Below are 16415 nucleotides of genomic sequence, written 5' to 3'. Positions count from 1 at the left end.
CATTCTGCCAGCTCGTACTAAGCGTTTCGTTAACCATTTTATAATGCTAACAGCTGGGGACTGGAATTCGCTGCCTGCTGCTATCTTTCCCGAACACTATAATCCGGGCCTTTTCAAGGCGAGAGTGAATAGGCATTTACAGGGCAGATAATTATGTAGGTATGTACCTACCACCTAGATTTGATTGATCTCACTTAACATCAGGTGCAATTGCGGTCAAATGCCTGACTTGTTCTGCATGAAAAAATGTTCTGAGCAATATTTCGTCAGAAATCGAACAACATAGAAACAATAATTATTTGAATATTTATTTTATTTTTCAAACAAAGTTAATAATATTTTTAATGACTTACTTATTCATCATGAAAATGCAACACGTTGCCTACAATAAAATAAAAAATGTTGTTTATCACATAACTAATATTAACAAGTATTTTCAAATCACACTTTCAAAATGATTACCCACTATCCTGCAGCATCATAAATCAGTCGCGTTACTTTTTCGCTACATAAATATTTGACATCGAACGTCAAACTGTCCATTGGTTTCATATAACACCACCAAATTGGGATGTATGTCCACCTATGCAACGTCCAAAAGTTGTAACTGTACAGTGACTACGCAATGAGTTATCTGTTGCATGCAGTTTACTAGTTACGTCAACACTCCTTTTACCTGTTGAATGTTCAGATCATAACACAGTTTCCGAATGAATCATTCAAACGTCAAAATCAAAGATAGGTCAATCTTGGACGCATCCCATGCACCTTTCGATCAATAATGTATGACGTGCGCTTTAATCACTTCTTCTAAAAACATTCGTGGTTTAGTGGATGTGATTTAATGAAGTGTAATTAACATTTCAAATAACAGTGAGTTTTTTCGTTTGTTAGTCATACAGTAGCTTTGAAGATAAGAATTGAGGATTCGATTGACTACCTAGATGTTAACCCAATCATTATTGCATCCGCAGGAAAATGTCTACATTGCACACATTCGTAGCAGACGCTTTACTGGACAGATGTGATAGCAACATCGAAGTTAATGTTTATTGGTCCTACAATCGGTACTTATTATGCATGTTATTTATTAATTTGATGTATGTTATTAGTCGATGTTTAGCTTACCACCCCGCAGTCTTATTTTAAGAACAATCCTCCATTATTTTTCGACGGGTAGGTCCCTACCTAATCTCTCTGGGAACAACTATAGGGTGAGCTGAACTGTTTCCGATTGTAAACAAATAATGGTTGCAGGTATCTCTGGCAGAAAATTATTCTCAGTTCTATTAAAAAAATATAAAATTATAAAATAGGTTAAATAGGTATAGGTACATTACATACCTACATTACATACCCACCTTGATTGTTGTATTATAGTAACAAAAGGTCAGTTTAACATTTTTACACAGCATGTTTGGAATATGGGCTTAAAGTTTCACGAAGATGATAGCATAATTATTATTTACAAATTATTGTTTTTGAAAAAAAAAAAACAAAACACTTAAACGTGAAAAAGTCCTTTTATGCAAAGAACTGTAGCTGAATACTTATCCTAGGCTATAAATCCACTTGAAACTTTGCGTCGCTTTTCAGCTCTTGCTTGAACAGCCTGTAGGTAGTTCTGTAGCATGGTAGGTAGGTATGACATGACTATGTAGTTGTATGTATTCTAAATGTGGCTTAATCATGTTTCATGTTCATACGGATTAAAAATGAACATTTATGTTATTAAATTATTAATCTAATGGTAAGATAATGTATGTACTACAGACATCATTCACTAAAGTTTGAGAAAAAAAATATTTTTATTTTTAATCTTCGTGTGTGGTGTAGTAAATAAAAAGAACGTTAGTAGATTTTGTAAGCAGCACATGGCAACATTGTTAAGGCAGAATTGATTTGACGCTCTGGCTGACATTGCGACCACAGATTAGAGAGTATGTCTAAAGACAGATAGGAAACGGCCCTAGTATTGGTTAAACGATAAACAAACTGGTACCGAGCTAGATTGTCCAGTAGGTGGCGCTGAATACAATATGGCGTCTGCCGCCCACAGATTAAATAACCTGTCATACTTTTTTATGATCCGTTCCTTTTCATGTATTGCGGTTAAAAATAAAACTATTGAAGTATCAAATGAAACTTTATTGATGAAATATAACATGAAATATTTTGTTTACGAAAATCAATAAGCATTAAAACTATTGGATTTTAAAAGATTACAGTTACTGTTGTGATTACAGTACATTGTTTTAGTTTTTACATAATGTACTCACGGCTTGACATTTGTATGTAACTCATACAAATTAAGTTGCGTTATGACTTATAGTAAAATAGTTTTTAATGTTCTCCATAAATTCACACGTTCACTCTCACTTTGGTTCTGTCCAATCCAATAGCCACTGTAAGCAGGCCAGATCTACACGTTTCTCACCACCTGTAAAATATATGAAATATTTGTAAATTTAGAGAAAAAAGATGCACATGTCACCGTAAGACTGTAATCTCCTACATCATCTACATTTTACACTAATATTATAAAGAGTACAGCAGATGAACAAGTGATCTGTCTTATCTACCATACATACTTACTGTCTGTTTTGTTTCTAGATTTGCACTACTTTGTTAAATAAAATTAATTTACCTTGTCAAATGTGTACTTGTCAATAAATTACATGTACATTCACAGAATCTGGATTCCACCAATCTGTAATTAAATAATTAACTTTTATTTGATCCTAGTCGAAAAGCGTCAGAGGATAGGGTTAGAATCATTTTGAGGGTGTTTTAAATTTTAAAGGTACTTACCAAATGTTCTTATCAACAGAAGTTGTTTTAATTGTTATCTGGGTAATTCATCTAATACAAATCTTCCTAATTTAATGCATTTATGTCATGGCATAACTTGCAAATGAAATGAGTTCATCGTTTGTAATCAAGCATTCTTGGTCTGGTTTTATTGCTTATATAGGTTTCCTCTAAACTTATTTGAATAGGAAGTAAAGGTTGGTTCATCTGGATTTTAAGTAACAGTTGACAATAATGATCAGCACCGGTGATTCCATAGTACATAGTACTCCACTTTTATTGTAATTGCAGCTTAACACCTTATAAGTTCGATATTAACCTGAAACAAATAGGTACTTAGATTCACTGTATAAAACACGTATCATTCACTGTGTCCTGCAATCTATGCCTGCAATGTACCTACCAGTACCTACGTGTATTGTATTTCGGGTCCAAACTCCAGAGTATGTAGTTACTCCATGAAACGATCCATATTTAGTTTCCATTGATTTAAATGGAGTTATGAATGATATTGTAATGAAGATTTAATCCTTTGTGTGGTTCAATACTTGATAAAACATGATGTTGCTGCAACTGCTGCAAGCTGCAATAACCTTTCTCGAGTGGATATCTTACTTGAGAGAAATTTCTTCTTAAAACAAACATCAATCCAACTGGCAATCCATGCACATGTAGTTCTTATTAATATTGATTGAGAAATTATTGATTTTAATTAGATAAAATTTGTTTAAAGAAAAACACGTTTTTTCGATGAAAATTTTTGACGTTTTTTTTTTTAATAATGTCACAGTTGTAGACTTGAGACGGAACTAAATTGATTAAAGTGAAAATTACGACTTTGAATTAATATACTTTTAAATAATCATTTCATTTATAGAATGCAAATAGATTCAATAAAATAATTTATAAATAAAAGTTGAAATTGTAATTCGAAAATGTTTACTAACTTGATTCCAGACACGCAAAAGACCATTGTCGCATACAAAAGACAACTATAAAAAAAGTCACTTCCTCTCGGAACTGTCAAAAAAATTCACTCTCTATGGAGCTGTCAAACTCTATGGCGTTTCCACCCCGTGATTGCGACTGAAGAATTTAAAAAGTGAATGAAAGTGATACGTGAGTGCAAAACGTAATTTCCAGTGAATTCGTTTTATCCATACGATAGTATTAAAATTTAATATTACAGAAAACTCTTTTGTGAATGGATTGTGGTTTGTGACACCCTAAAAAGCCAGTGAACGCGATGATTATTGAAAATCCAGACGCTTTCAAGAGCTGGTTGACGTCCATATTGGAACCTCTGTGAGTAGCGGCCATATTTTCTCCACTATTTACAACTTGAGAAAAAAAGAATGCCTTGCAAGTTTGCAACGTGGAAAGTTTGCAGCCTTGCGTGAAAATATAACTGCATCCATCAGTAATCTAATTGATTATAAATTGGATTTAGATGCTCGGTGTCAAGTTTCATCCCTTCAATCTATTTTCTGTCAATGTCATAACACATGGCCGATTAAATTCGTAATTTCACCTCTGAAATTGGTTACGGAGCCACATTTTCACGTTTTTCAGTGCCAGCGTGACTTAAATCACGCTCTCGGTACAGTTTCTACCGCATTCCGTCACATTAATTATGAATTACTCATCTGCATTGAGCCTACGTTTCTGGGTCTCGAAACTTCTTGTGATACTTTGATATTCTATGAAATTATGTGTTTTATTACATAGAAGAGGATTATTTCATTGTCTAATGGCTAATTAATTACCCACACTGAGTCATAGAGGTCATGTCCATGTTGACATCTTACCAATGTTACCCTTTACCACTTTAACCTTTTCTACATGGAATTTCCCACTATTCAAACTAATTAGAAGGCTTAGTATACATTTCTAGCTAGATTTAGCCATACAATTACTATGGGTAACCTGTTCATTACATTATGAATATTAATTTACTGATTCATATTAGTTCAACTGGACTATACATACATACATGCTAAATTATCATGTATCCATGTTTGAGTAAGACTTGTCATGCAGATAATGACTATTGCCACAATAAAACCTTATTCTGTAGCTCATAGCTTGAAATCTAACTATAAAAAATGTGAAAGTACCTCTGTATACTTTCATGTTTAAATCACTGAAGAAGTTTGGTGTACAAAAACATAAAAGTTTGTTAGGGTAAAATTTTCAATCCCAAAGTATTAAAAATAAAACTCCGTCACTGTAATTTTAGTCTATGTGTGGGGATTTTCTATATTAATATCCTAAAATCACCATGGGGAATAATAACTAACAAAGACTTCTACCTTTACCCCCTACAATGTTATATTTTTGTCTTTACAAAATCTGTATGTTCATGTTTCTTTTTAAATTCAGCTTATCATAATCCTAAACAACCTAGCAATAAAGTTACTTTACTACTATGAAACCTGATTTCCTAAATAAGTTATTTGAATTTTCACAAATCTTGTGTGCCACCATGATATTTTATAAAAAGCTCAGAATCAACTATAGATAAGAGTCAATCTTTCTAATTAAGATCTTTGGAGGAGGCCTATGTCCAAGGACAAACTGGAGATACCAAACCTACTCAAAATTATTATAATTGTATCATGTAAAAATATTTTGACAGTAATAAAGGCTACAAAAAATAATCACGGGACTGAGATGTGAATATTACAAATTATTTAATTTCATAATGTCTTTATACTCACTGCTCTATGTCAAAATAAAAAACGAAGTCATGTCATAATCACCGTTCATTTATTTTGGTACAACAAACATAAACATAGCTCACAGTGGAGGTACTATATTTTTAGCCTATGAGTTGTTCGCGTAAAATGCGTGGGGTATACCTATGTGATCACGTCATTTAAAATAACAACATTCAAGGTGTGGTTTGTGTATTTTAAACTCTAACGCACAGAGAAAATGCAAAAGTGAAAGGTACAAATAACTTTTTCTCCAAAAAGGTTTGACTGATTCATACAGTTTTTTATCCACAATCTATTTCATGAATCCTCTATTTGCTACTGGCAAATTTTAGAGGGTCAGACTCAATTACCTGATATGATGAATCTCAAGCCTTGATTCAATTTGTAAATAAATAAATTAACTCAACTGGTATTAAGCATTGTTTAGTTATAAGGGCCTTTGAACCTTCGTCATTGAATTAAACATCCTTTTAAATGGTGATGATAACATCACTAGGCTCTGATAAAAACATATTTAAAATTGTGGTTAGAAAATGTTAACTTTTTCTAATATATTTTTTGCCTTGCTCATGGGTTATTTAGTTTTTTTAACCGACTTCAACAAAGGGAGGAGATTCTCAAATCCATTGGTATTTATGTAACTACACGAGATTACGGCGAGATTTCTGATCCGATTTACATGATACTTTTTTGTTCATTTGGTCCCATAATTCAACGTTGTTTTGATTTTGCAATTAACGTAAAATTAAAATTATCTGTCTCTATTCACGTGTTGCTAAGAAACATATCAGAAACTTATCTTATTACATAACTGATAAAGATAACCGCAATGAAATAAAAATAAAGTGCTGCGACATAACTTGATAAGACTTTTGTGAACTGATTGCACGGTATCTAGTTACAAAGCATGGTTGCCTTGTCCGTGACATGGGTATATGGATATTTGATGGTCACATAACAGCGTCATGTTCTGGGTTCTGCTACCTCAGTCAGAGCGTGACACAATAATCGTGCTATCCGGAATACCAGCTACCTATTGGCTGAGATAAAATAATATATAAAAAATAATAATAATAATATGTTTATTTTCAGACCATTATGATCCATACAGAGTTGTGTTAGTAACAATATTATATTAATATTACAATGCTAAGCGGTAGCCATTTTTTCAGCAGGTTCTAACTCCCTACAATCCAAGTAATTTTTTATTTGTGTTAGAACCAATAACATTTTTTTATTTATTTATTTCTTTCACATGGCCTAGTGAGTCACGTACTGAACTACTATGCCAGAGGTCGGGGGTTCGATCCCTCCACAATGCACAACTATGTATTTTACATGTCCCAGAAAAAATTGGAAAAGTCCTCTGGAAAAATCCACTATGTTATAGATAGTGCCATCTACGAAGACGCGCCCCACCAGTGTTTGCTCTCGGTCGCGCGGGGTGTGCGGGGAGTGTGGTCCGAGCAATCCGTAAGGCATTACTGTAGTGTGCGTGTGCACTCATGGATCATTTAGCGTGTACCGATAACACTCAAACATTAGCGGAAGAATAGTGGGGCGCGTCTTCGTGGATGATCATAATAGTGTAAACAATTAAGAAAATTGATCAATTCCTAAAATTTTGTGATGAATATTCATTTTGTTAACTAGCGGCGTTTGCAAGTGGACTTTTTATTTGTTGGTATTGGTCTGGGTGAGCGCAGAAAATTTTCTTTACCGCAACAAATACAGTAAAATAATTTCTTAATTGAATAAATTACCATAGTAATACATTTACTGTGGCGCATTACCAAGCCTATGCATGCGGTTAGCGGAAAAGTACGCACTTGTATGACTTTCACACAGCATTCTATAATCGGTTTGATACTAGCCGCATACATATGACCGTGCACGTAAAATTGTATCACATGTGAATAAGTTTGACAAATAAAATTGACTTTTACTATTAGTAAGTCTAGGCGCAGACCATCGATTTTTCGTCAGATAGTTTAATCGGGCAGTTGATCAGTATAGGCATGTATGGAAGTGCGCACATTACACCGATTTGATTTGGCCGATTCTTCATACAATTTAAAATCGGGCACAATTATCGGCCAACTAAAAATCTATGGTCTGCGCCTAGTCTAAGGGTCGCCGCACACGGGTTTCACGCCACAGCCACAAAACGCCGGCACACGAAAATGTATGTAAATATGCCAGTGGCTAGAGGTTTCTTACTACGTCTAGAAAACCTAAAGAAATATTATGACAGCAATCGGACGACTACGACTACTCCGGACTGTATTAGAAAAAACGCAGTCGGCCGACAAAAAGTCTGGACCCTGTGAGCAGTCTTGCGACGCATGTCCCCTGCTCAAAATGTCTGAAACAAGCTAGTTCGACAACACCACCTTAGCTAAAATAGGCTAGATGACAAAATTTCAATTATTTGTCCGTCAGACAGATAATTAAAAAATATTAGACTCATATTTTTTATTTTCTTTTATAATTAAATAATAACAGTGCTACATCGAGTTGAAATGGTGCGTTACGTCACGTTTGAGTAGATTTTTTACTCAAAAGTAACGTCACGCAACATTTCAACTCAATAAGTATAATATTATTCGATTATGAAAAGAAATAAAAAATGTGTCCAAAATTTTTTTATTATGTGCCTGACGGACTAAATAGAATTTCGATTTCATTACCCAGTCATCATCATTATTTAGCTAACATTAATATTTCTTTCAGATGCGATGCTGACCCGGCCGCGCTTGCCAAATACGTGTATGCTCTGGTCAAGAAGGACAAGCCTCTCGAGGAGTTACGCGATGGCATGGTCGACCAGCTTGACGTGTTTCTGCAACATGGTGAGTAGGTTCTATGATATAATGCTTAATATTCAAACTTCCCCAAAGTCTGACCAGCGTGGGGCTAGGCTAAAAAGGACGGAGCACACCAATCAATCTGGAAACGGATTTTAACCATATCTTATACCATAGCGGTTCTTTGTATGAAACTTCGTACTGCAACGCACACTTATCCGCCTCATAATGTAAACGCCTCGCTTCTGACAGCGCGGCGAAAGGCGATACGGTGTTAATCCGTTTCTGGATTGATAAGTGTGCTATAACCATCCTTCATTGCGTTGATATTGGGCACGCAGATAGTCATTATGACGTAGCCACCCGATACTTTTTGTATTTTACAAAAATAACCCTCAAGGGGATAAAAAATAACCCTCTAAGGGGATGAAAAATAACCCCCTAAGGCCCGGTTTTTTGATTCGTAGTTAAAATAACAAATTGTTAAATTTTGCTACTAATGGTTAAATATTAACAAAATGTTAACTAATCGTTTAAAAATGTATTAAAAGTCAAGCTAACCATTGTTCGAAAAACATTTTTTTCTAATATTTAACCACTTGTCATTTGACATCTGTCAAATTTGACCATTGGTTATTTTAACTACGAATCAAAAAACCGGGCCTAAGGGGATGAAATTGGTCCAAAGTTTGTATGGATAGAGAGAAGAGGTTGTATTTATGCTCTGGTCTCGAGGAGCTGCGAGATGGCATGGTCGACCAGCTTGACGTGTTTCTGCAACATGGTGAGTGGGTTCAAATGTTTTAACACCTTGTCGTAAGCTAAACATTATGTTACAAATGGATTCACCACAATAGTCCAGCGGTGGCGGGGCTCAAAGCGTTTATTGGAACTCGATTCGGCCACATCGACACCGTTGGGCTATTGTAAAAATATCCATCATATGCTGAGTACCAAGTTTCTTTACTTCAGACTACACTTGGAACACTATGGTTTTGGAGATAATGAAGGTCAAATAAATTTTTGACAAACAAAAATATAAAAATATAAATATGCTTTTTTTTTAAACTTCTTCAACCTGTCTGGCTTGAGTTTCCATTTGCTTCGTGTGAATTAGAGCAGTGGAGACCAAACGAGCTGATAGTGGTGATTAGATGACTTACTTCACACTCCTGCCGCACCGCAACAATACCACAGAAAGAAACCTTCTGTCATGTACCATGCCTGTAATTTCAATTTTGGTTGTATTATCGGAAAAACTCAGCCTAATTTATGATTATCATTGTCACCAGAAACCAAACCGTTCGTGGACATGCTGTTCAAATCTCTGGAGACGCACGAGTACCTCTTGCCGACCGAGAAGCGGCCGTCGCCGCCGCCCGCGCCCGCGCCCGAGCCAGCTGCGGAGCCCGACCACAACACGGCCGAGGGTAAGACGACAATTTAGCAGTTTGAGCGGTGTTTGGAACATGTTGACAATGTTTGGAGTGTCTTTGGAACACGTGGACAGTATCTGGAGTGTCTTTGGAACATGTAGACAGTCTTTGAAACATGTCGACAGTGTTTGGAACATGCATACAGTGTTTGGAACATGTCATCAGTGTCAAGGTGCATGTTGACAGTCTTTGGCACACGTCACTAGTCTTTGGAACATGACATCAGTGTTTGAAATACAACGACAGTGTTTGGAACACGTTGTCAGGCTTTGGAACATGTGGACAGTGTTCGAAACATGTCATCAGTGTCAAATATTCTTCACTAGGTTATTTAGAGTTTCGCCCACTTCAATTTAGTGTAAGGTATATGTTGAAGACAGTGAGGGATCAGAGGTTTGGTTTGCAAAAGAATGAAAAATATCAGAACATATCCAAGTAAACTTCGCGTTTATTTCGTAACGTTGCTTACACCAGACAGCCGTCAAAACAGAATTATTCTTAAAAAAATAAAATAAAACGTATAAAAAACGAAAAGGTTCGGTTTGCCACACAGTATACTTATATGGCAATTTTTATCAAAATGTCTCCTCTCCAGTGCCTTTACCGCCGGCCGTGACGACCAACGGGGCGGAGTCCCCTCTCGCCGCCGCGCCCGCGCCGGCCGCGGAGCCCCGGCCTCCGAGACACCGCGTGGTTGTCTCGCGGACCGCGGCGAAGCCCGCCCCAGCGCCCGCGGTGCCTAGGGCGCCGCCCACGGAACAGACTCTTGTTAAGGTAAGGATTTAGTGTGCTGTAGGGACGTTATGGTTATGTAGTTTCGGTTATGGATATAGGAATAATATTATACCGGTTTCGGTTACGGTTACGGATATCCATAACATCCCTGGTGTGCTGTAAAAAAAGATTATCTCCCTTATTGCAAACATTTTGACTTAGTTTGAACCCTAGTTTAAATTGACATTTAGTATGGAAATGTCATTTTAAACAGAGAAAAGAAACGAAACAGTTCGTCCCGGGTTTAACTTTTAAGTAATAAGGCCCTATAGGTCTAAAGTTATACAGGATGGAATTTTGTAATGCCACCTAGAGGGAAAGTACTCTTAATATTGTAGATAGAAAAAAAATCTCAAAGAAAACATTCCTTTATTTTTTAAAAGAAATAGAACTGCATTCAAAGATTTCCAAAAATTTGCTTGCCACACCCGGGAATCGAACCAACTAAAATCTGTTAAAAATTACACCCTGTATTTTTATTACATCGATCGTTAGGGTTAAGTATAAGGATGAAATCTCTCTAACAAACTTGACTAATCAAATGAAAGGAAAACCATGAAATCTTAAATTATTTTAATTATGTACAGAAAATTGTATGGTATGGTCACTACCATACCATACAATTTTCGGAAATCTTTGAATGCAGTTTTCTTTCTTTTCAAAAATAAAGGAATGTTTTCTTTCAGTAAAATTTTCTATCTACAGTATTAAGAGTACTTTCCCTCCAGGTGGCATTACAAAATTCCACCCTGTAGAGAAAAAGTAGCAGGAAGGCGCTGGATACAGACCGCTACCAACTGGTCATTATGGAAATCGTGTTTCAGACACGTCAAACGTCAGCGAGACTTCAGATATCCTTCTGATATATTATTAAGCTCTGTCATGTCATAATATGTCAATGTCACCCCTCCCATACCTCAAGCACTGACAGAGACACAGAGTTAAGTTAACCTTTCGTTTGCAGGTTTTGCCCCTGACAGAATTACTGGAAGAACCAGTGGACCACGCGCCAAGGAGACGAGACCGGAGAGCCGACTCGGTGAGTGCTTACATCCAGTAATATCATAGGGTCGATAAACCAAGATTTTTAAAGATTCTTGCAGAAAAACACCATATTATGACGTCGTGCCCTGCGTGCCCAAACAACTGCACGCAGGAAGATTTAATGAATGCTATTGACAACGTCACTTTTGGTATAGATGACCCAAGCTGAACTGTCCCACCAAACTTAATGACAGGGGGGCGCTACCATCGTTCATGTGATTTGTATGTAGGTGATCAAAGGACACTAAAATAATAATTTAACTGGAGTCCACTTTGATCACCCAGAGCTCATATCCGTGGGTGATCAAAGGACACTAAATTGTCGCTGGAAGTGGACTTTGATCACCTGGGTAATCAAAGCCAGGTGATCAAAGTGGAATAGACCATTTTATTATGGCATAACTCAATATTAATGTTTTGATTTGATTTCAAACAGTTGCGCGACAAAGAGGAGCGCCGCCGCCGCCGGTCGCGCTCTTGGGAGCGCCGCGCGCGCGCCAGAAGACATCCGCGGGACTTGCACAACGACGACAGAAGGTATGCGATAGGGAATATTATCACTCAACACTTGCAGGGGGCGCTACTAGCAATAACAGTAGAGGATTCGATCCCGTACCTTTTTTCTGATCCCGGGATTACGAGATTGTATATAGGCGATCTCGGGATCCCGGGATATAAACATGAAATAAAAATGATGGTTTTACATAAATCTGCTTTTTCTTGACGATATAATAATGAAAATCTTTGTAAATCTCTATTAGTGTCAATATAAAACATTAAAAATATTATACACTGGCTTGCAAATTTAAGATACCAATAAATCTTTGATATAATCAACAAATCACTAAAAAACTTAGTTTCAATGTCGTTGTAATAAAATTAGCTTATTCTAATATAGAGATCAACATTCGAGTTTCAGTAGTTGTAATGAAGTAACTAATAAGCATGATAAAATTATAAACGCAAAAAGTCTTATTTTCTCCTTTCTGATTTCATTACTTATACTGAAAATACAATTTTTTTACACAATAGAATAGAACAGAACCTCCTTGAATGAGAACGCAAATTAAATAAATCAGCTGATAAGAGAAGATAGTTGCCAAATGTCAAATAAAGAGTATACGTATCGTTTCACGCAACAATTTTATACAAATTTAATTATTTTGTATCCAATCCCGTAAATCCTGGGACTAGGCAAATTCAATCTCGAAAATTTCGGAACCAAATATCATCCTGGATGTGGATCGAATCCTCTAAATAACAGTCTACTAAAGCCCGGTCTGCGAGCACGTAGAATTTCGTCCGATGACCCCAAGCTACCCATCCTTATCGCTCGCGCGTAATAGGGATGATGACTGGGTAATGAAATCGAAATTCTATTTAGTCCGTTAGACAGATAATTAGAAAATATTAGACTCATATTTTTTATTTTTTTTCCATAATCGAATAATTACAGTATTATATTAAGTTGAAATGTCGCGTGACGTCACTTTTGAGTAAAAATTCTACTCAAGCGTGACGTATCGCGCCATTTCAACTCGATGTAGCACTGTATTATTTAATTATGAAAGAAAATAAAAAATATGAGTCTAATATTTTCTAATGATCTGTCTGACGGACAAATAATTGAAATTTTGGCATCTAGCCTATTGCTTAATTTGAGGCTAGATGACGCTGTGTGAAATTGTCCAAAGATATTTATTTATTCTGTGTCCCCAGACGGCCGGTGTCCCGATCACCTTCTCCGCGCGGGCGCTACAGAAACCGAAGCCCGCCGCCTTCGATTCTCGACAGGGTCGGCAGCCGCTCCAGGTGAGAACTGTTCTGTATTCAGTCCCCATAGTAAATGCACTGTTCAGAGGGCCTATTGAAAAGTACTGTTTTTGCGCCAAACGATTTGCGATTTTATTGTTTGTATTTATGTTAGGTTTAATCTGTGTGTTTCTTTGTTTTTTTATTTTTACGGCGACCCCAGTTCCCGCAAGGTCCTTGCTGAAAATCAGTGTCGTGGCATCTTTGTCACGACTAATGCTGAGTCAGGGACCTTTTTGGCACAGGACACTTAAAATCTATTTTATTTTTTATTTTTCTTTTTTGTTTTTTCTATGTTTTAATCTTGTATTGTGCCTTTATTATGTATTGTGTATTGTGCCAAATAAATAATATTCTATTCTATTCTATTCTATTGATAGTTTATATCAAACGCGCTCACTAATGACAAAAAATGACATTAAATGTATGACGGCTTGTACAGCGCCCCTAGCGGGGAACATTCAAAAACTAAAATTTTCATACATTTTATGCGCGTTTAATGTAAACTCACACTCAGGCCACTGTATTTAGTCTCCATAGTAAAGATTACCCCCTTATTACAAAAAGCTAAACTCACAAACTCACACAAGGTCATTGCAGTGTCTGACTGTATGGGAGCGACACGGGAGAATGTTTTTTGTCAAATGTCAGACTTCAGATTTGTATTGTATGTGTAAAAGTGCTTTTTTAAAGCCTATTTGCAGAAATAAATGAGTTTTTATGCTCTGTCACGTCATATTGTGTCAAAATCATCCCTCCCATACCTCGGTCACTGACCAAGTTAACCGCTGGACCTAAGTTGAAGTTGACATTTAGTATGGTAATGTCATTTTAAACCAGTGTTCTTCTTGCTATGTTCTTCTGATTCATTTCTTTGCGGGTCCAATGACAGTTCATCTTTCCCCCGGGACAAACTTGGCCTTTATTGCGCCTAACTAAAATGACCCTACGTACATGAAAAAAATTTCAATCATATTCTAATAAATGCTTCTACCCACAGATCAAGGTCACCAGTACCAGTGCGGGAAAGAGACCACGAGAGGGAGCGGGAAAGACTGCGTGTACCGCGCGAGTTGGAGCGGGACAGGATATCGCGCGACAGGGAGCATAGGGACAGGCTGTCCCGCTCTAGAGACAGGGACAGGTGGGTTTAAGGAGATATTTATGGAATAAAAACTTAGATAGATGGAGAAAATAAATCTTCAAATAGTGTATCTGTCACCGGAAAATAACAAGACTCGTAAGTTGATCAATTTTCTAGGTAGTTGACCAACTCTCGGAAAATAATAAACGGCATTTGAAATGTACTATTTAACGTATGTATTTTAGTAAGTTGATTAATTTACGGCGTCTTGCCGTTAAATCATCCGACAAAGGCAAGGTGCACGTTGATTGGTTAAAAGACTCACGTGCTTTTATACCGCTCCCCGCCACCCTGCCGCCGCCATTACCGGTTTAAACGTAAACAAATCTATCTATTTTCTTTATTTACAGTAGTAAAATTAGCAATTGTTGTTTTGTGTGGTAATAATTCTCATTATAACGCGTCATTTTATTTATGATGAGTGAAATGGAGTCCGTAGTGGTAGAAATAAACAAACTTACTTATTATTAATATAACTTACAATAATAAAACTTTGAGCTCCAATATTTTTTTTTAAACATTTTTCATTTATTTAACTATATAGCATAGACGAACTTTAATATCCCTATCTCTAAAATGTAAATATTAAAACAACATAATCTAAGTGTCTGTCGACCAATCAGAGAAAAGTGTATTAAGTGACGGATAATAGTGTACCGTCAAATAGTACACTGGGCAACGATTGGCCCATTTGTGGATGATTTTACTTGTAGCAATATAGTTAATTATTAAATTACGGCTAGGTACCGTAAGTTGACCAATTAGCTAAAATTCGATGCGTTAAATAGTACATTTCAACTGCCGTTTGTTATTTTCCGAGAGTTGATCAACTTCCTAGAAAATTGATCAACTTACGAGTCTTGTTATTTTCCGGTGACATATCCATACAGAAGTACATTTTTCTAGAGCAACTAAAGTTAAAACTGAAGACTTCATTTGCGTGTGTTAACTCCGCACAGCGCCATCTATTAGCAGGTTTAGGTACTTTTTTTATTTACCTACCTATAAATCTAACGCCCGTATTCACAAACGATGCTTGCTTAAGGGCTGATTTTTAATAGGCACATTGACAGTTTCAGTATAGGAAATATGTCAAAATGACCAGGTTATTCTTCAGATAAAAGATATCTGAGGATTGAAAAATCAGCCCTAAGTGATGCAGCAAATCGAATGCACAGCGTTGAATAGACCTTGTGATTGGTTCGTGTGTCACCCTGTGCGTCCACGCGCACTGTGAAACAATGTTTGTGAATACGGGCGTAAGACTAAGATAAATCACTAAACACTTGAAATTTGTTTTCAATGGAAAAGAAAAACAGATTTGTACTTTTTGAATTATGGTTTTCGCGAATGAAAAATCCGCCAGATGGCAATACGTAGACGTGAGGTCCAAATGAGTGGAAAACCTTGGAGGAGGCCTTTGTCCAGCAGTGGACGTCATTTGGCTGAAACGACGAGGTCCAAATGCTGCATGATTGGTTATTTTTGACATGACATTGACAGATATGTCAAAATCCACCAATCACGCAGCAGTCAGACCCCACATCCACGTCCCGCCATCTAGCGGATCTTTCATTCGCGAAAACCCTGAACGCGACACGTGGATAGGTAACACTGAAATATTACCTGTATTGGCCTGACGTATGACGTTTAAAACTAAATTAAAAGCGGTTTAAATTAATTAAATTATGCAACGCTTATTTATTTATTATATTTGTTGGTCAACAGGTCACGGGACAGATCGCGCGATCGCTCCGTGTCCCCGCGGGACGCGCGGGACAGATTGGACCACAATGACCTGTACAAACGACGATGCAAAGATTTTGACGGTAAGTTTGTTTATTTATTTTGTTACTTTTCTTATAAA

General features: G+C 36.6%; 1 protein-coding gene and 1 long non-coding RNA gene across 4 annotated transcripts in view; one reads left to right on the top strand and one right to left on the bottom strand.

Annotated features, from left to right (window-relative positions):
* Positions 1-2133: 2133 nt before the first annotated feature.
* Positions 2134-2997, bottom strand: LOC135085707 (uncharacterized). Its single transcript, XR_010260190.1, has 3 exons — positions 2812-2997; positions 2648-2710; positions 2134-2440 (listed from the first exon to the last, which is right to left on the bottom strand). It is a non-coding gene; the product is annotated as an uncharacterized LOC135085707 (long non-coding RNA).
* Positions 2998-3896: 899 nt separating this feature from the next.
* LOC135085660 (zinc finger protein swm) overlaps positions 3897-16415 on the top strand; it is a 40943-nt gene continuing 28424 nt past the window's right edge. For 2 of the 3 annotated variants that reach the window (XM_063980444.1, XM_063980443.1), the window contains exons 1-9: positions 3897-4116; positions 8265-8383; positions 9631-9768; positions 10370-10548; positions 11513-11587; positions 12029-12129; positions 13312-13404; positions 14405-14548; positions 16277-16377. In XM_063980444.1, the coding sequence (XP_063836514.1) occupies positions 4058-4116; positions 8265-8383; positions 9631-9768; positions 10370-10548; positions 11513-11587; positions 12029-12129; positions 13312-13404; positions 14405-14548; positions 16277-16377 (1009 nt within the window). In that variant the 5' untranslated portion in view covers positions 3897-4057. Of the gene's footprint in view, positions 4117-8264; positions 8384-9072; positions 9123-9630; positions 9769-10369; positions 10549-11512; positions 11588-12028; positions 12130-13311; positions 13405-14404; positions 14549-16276; positions 16378-16415 lie in introns of those variants that run through there. The other variant, XM_063980445.1, reaches the window with a different exon arrangement.

The sequence above is a fragment of the Ostrinia nubilalis genome, chromosome 29, assembly GCF_963855985.1.
Source record: "Ostrinia nubilalis chromosome 29, ilOstNubi1.1, whole genome shotgun sequence".
In the NCBI taxonomy this organism is placed as follows: domain Eukaryota; kingdom Metazoa; phylum Arthropoda; class Insecta; order Lepidoptera; family Crambidae; genus Ostrinia; species Ostrinia nubilalis.
This window is presented reverse-complemented; position numbering and strand designations above follow the sequence as displayed.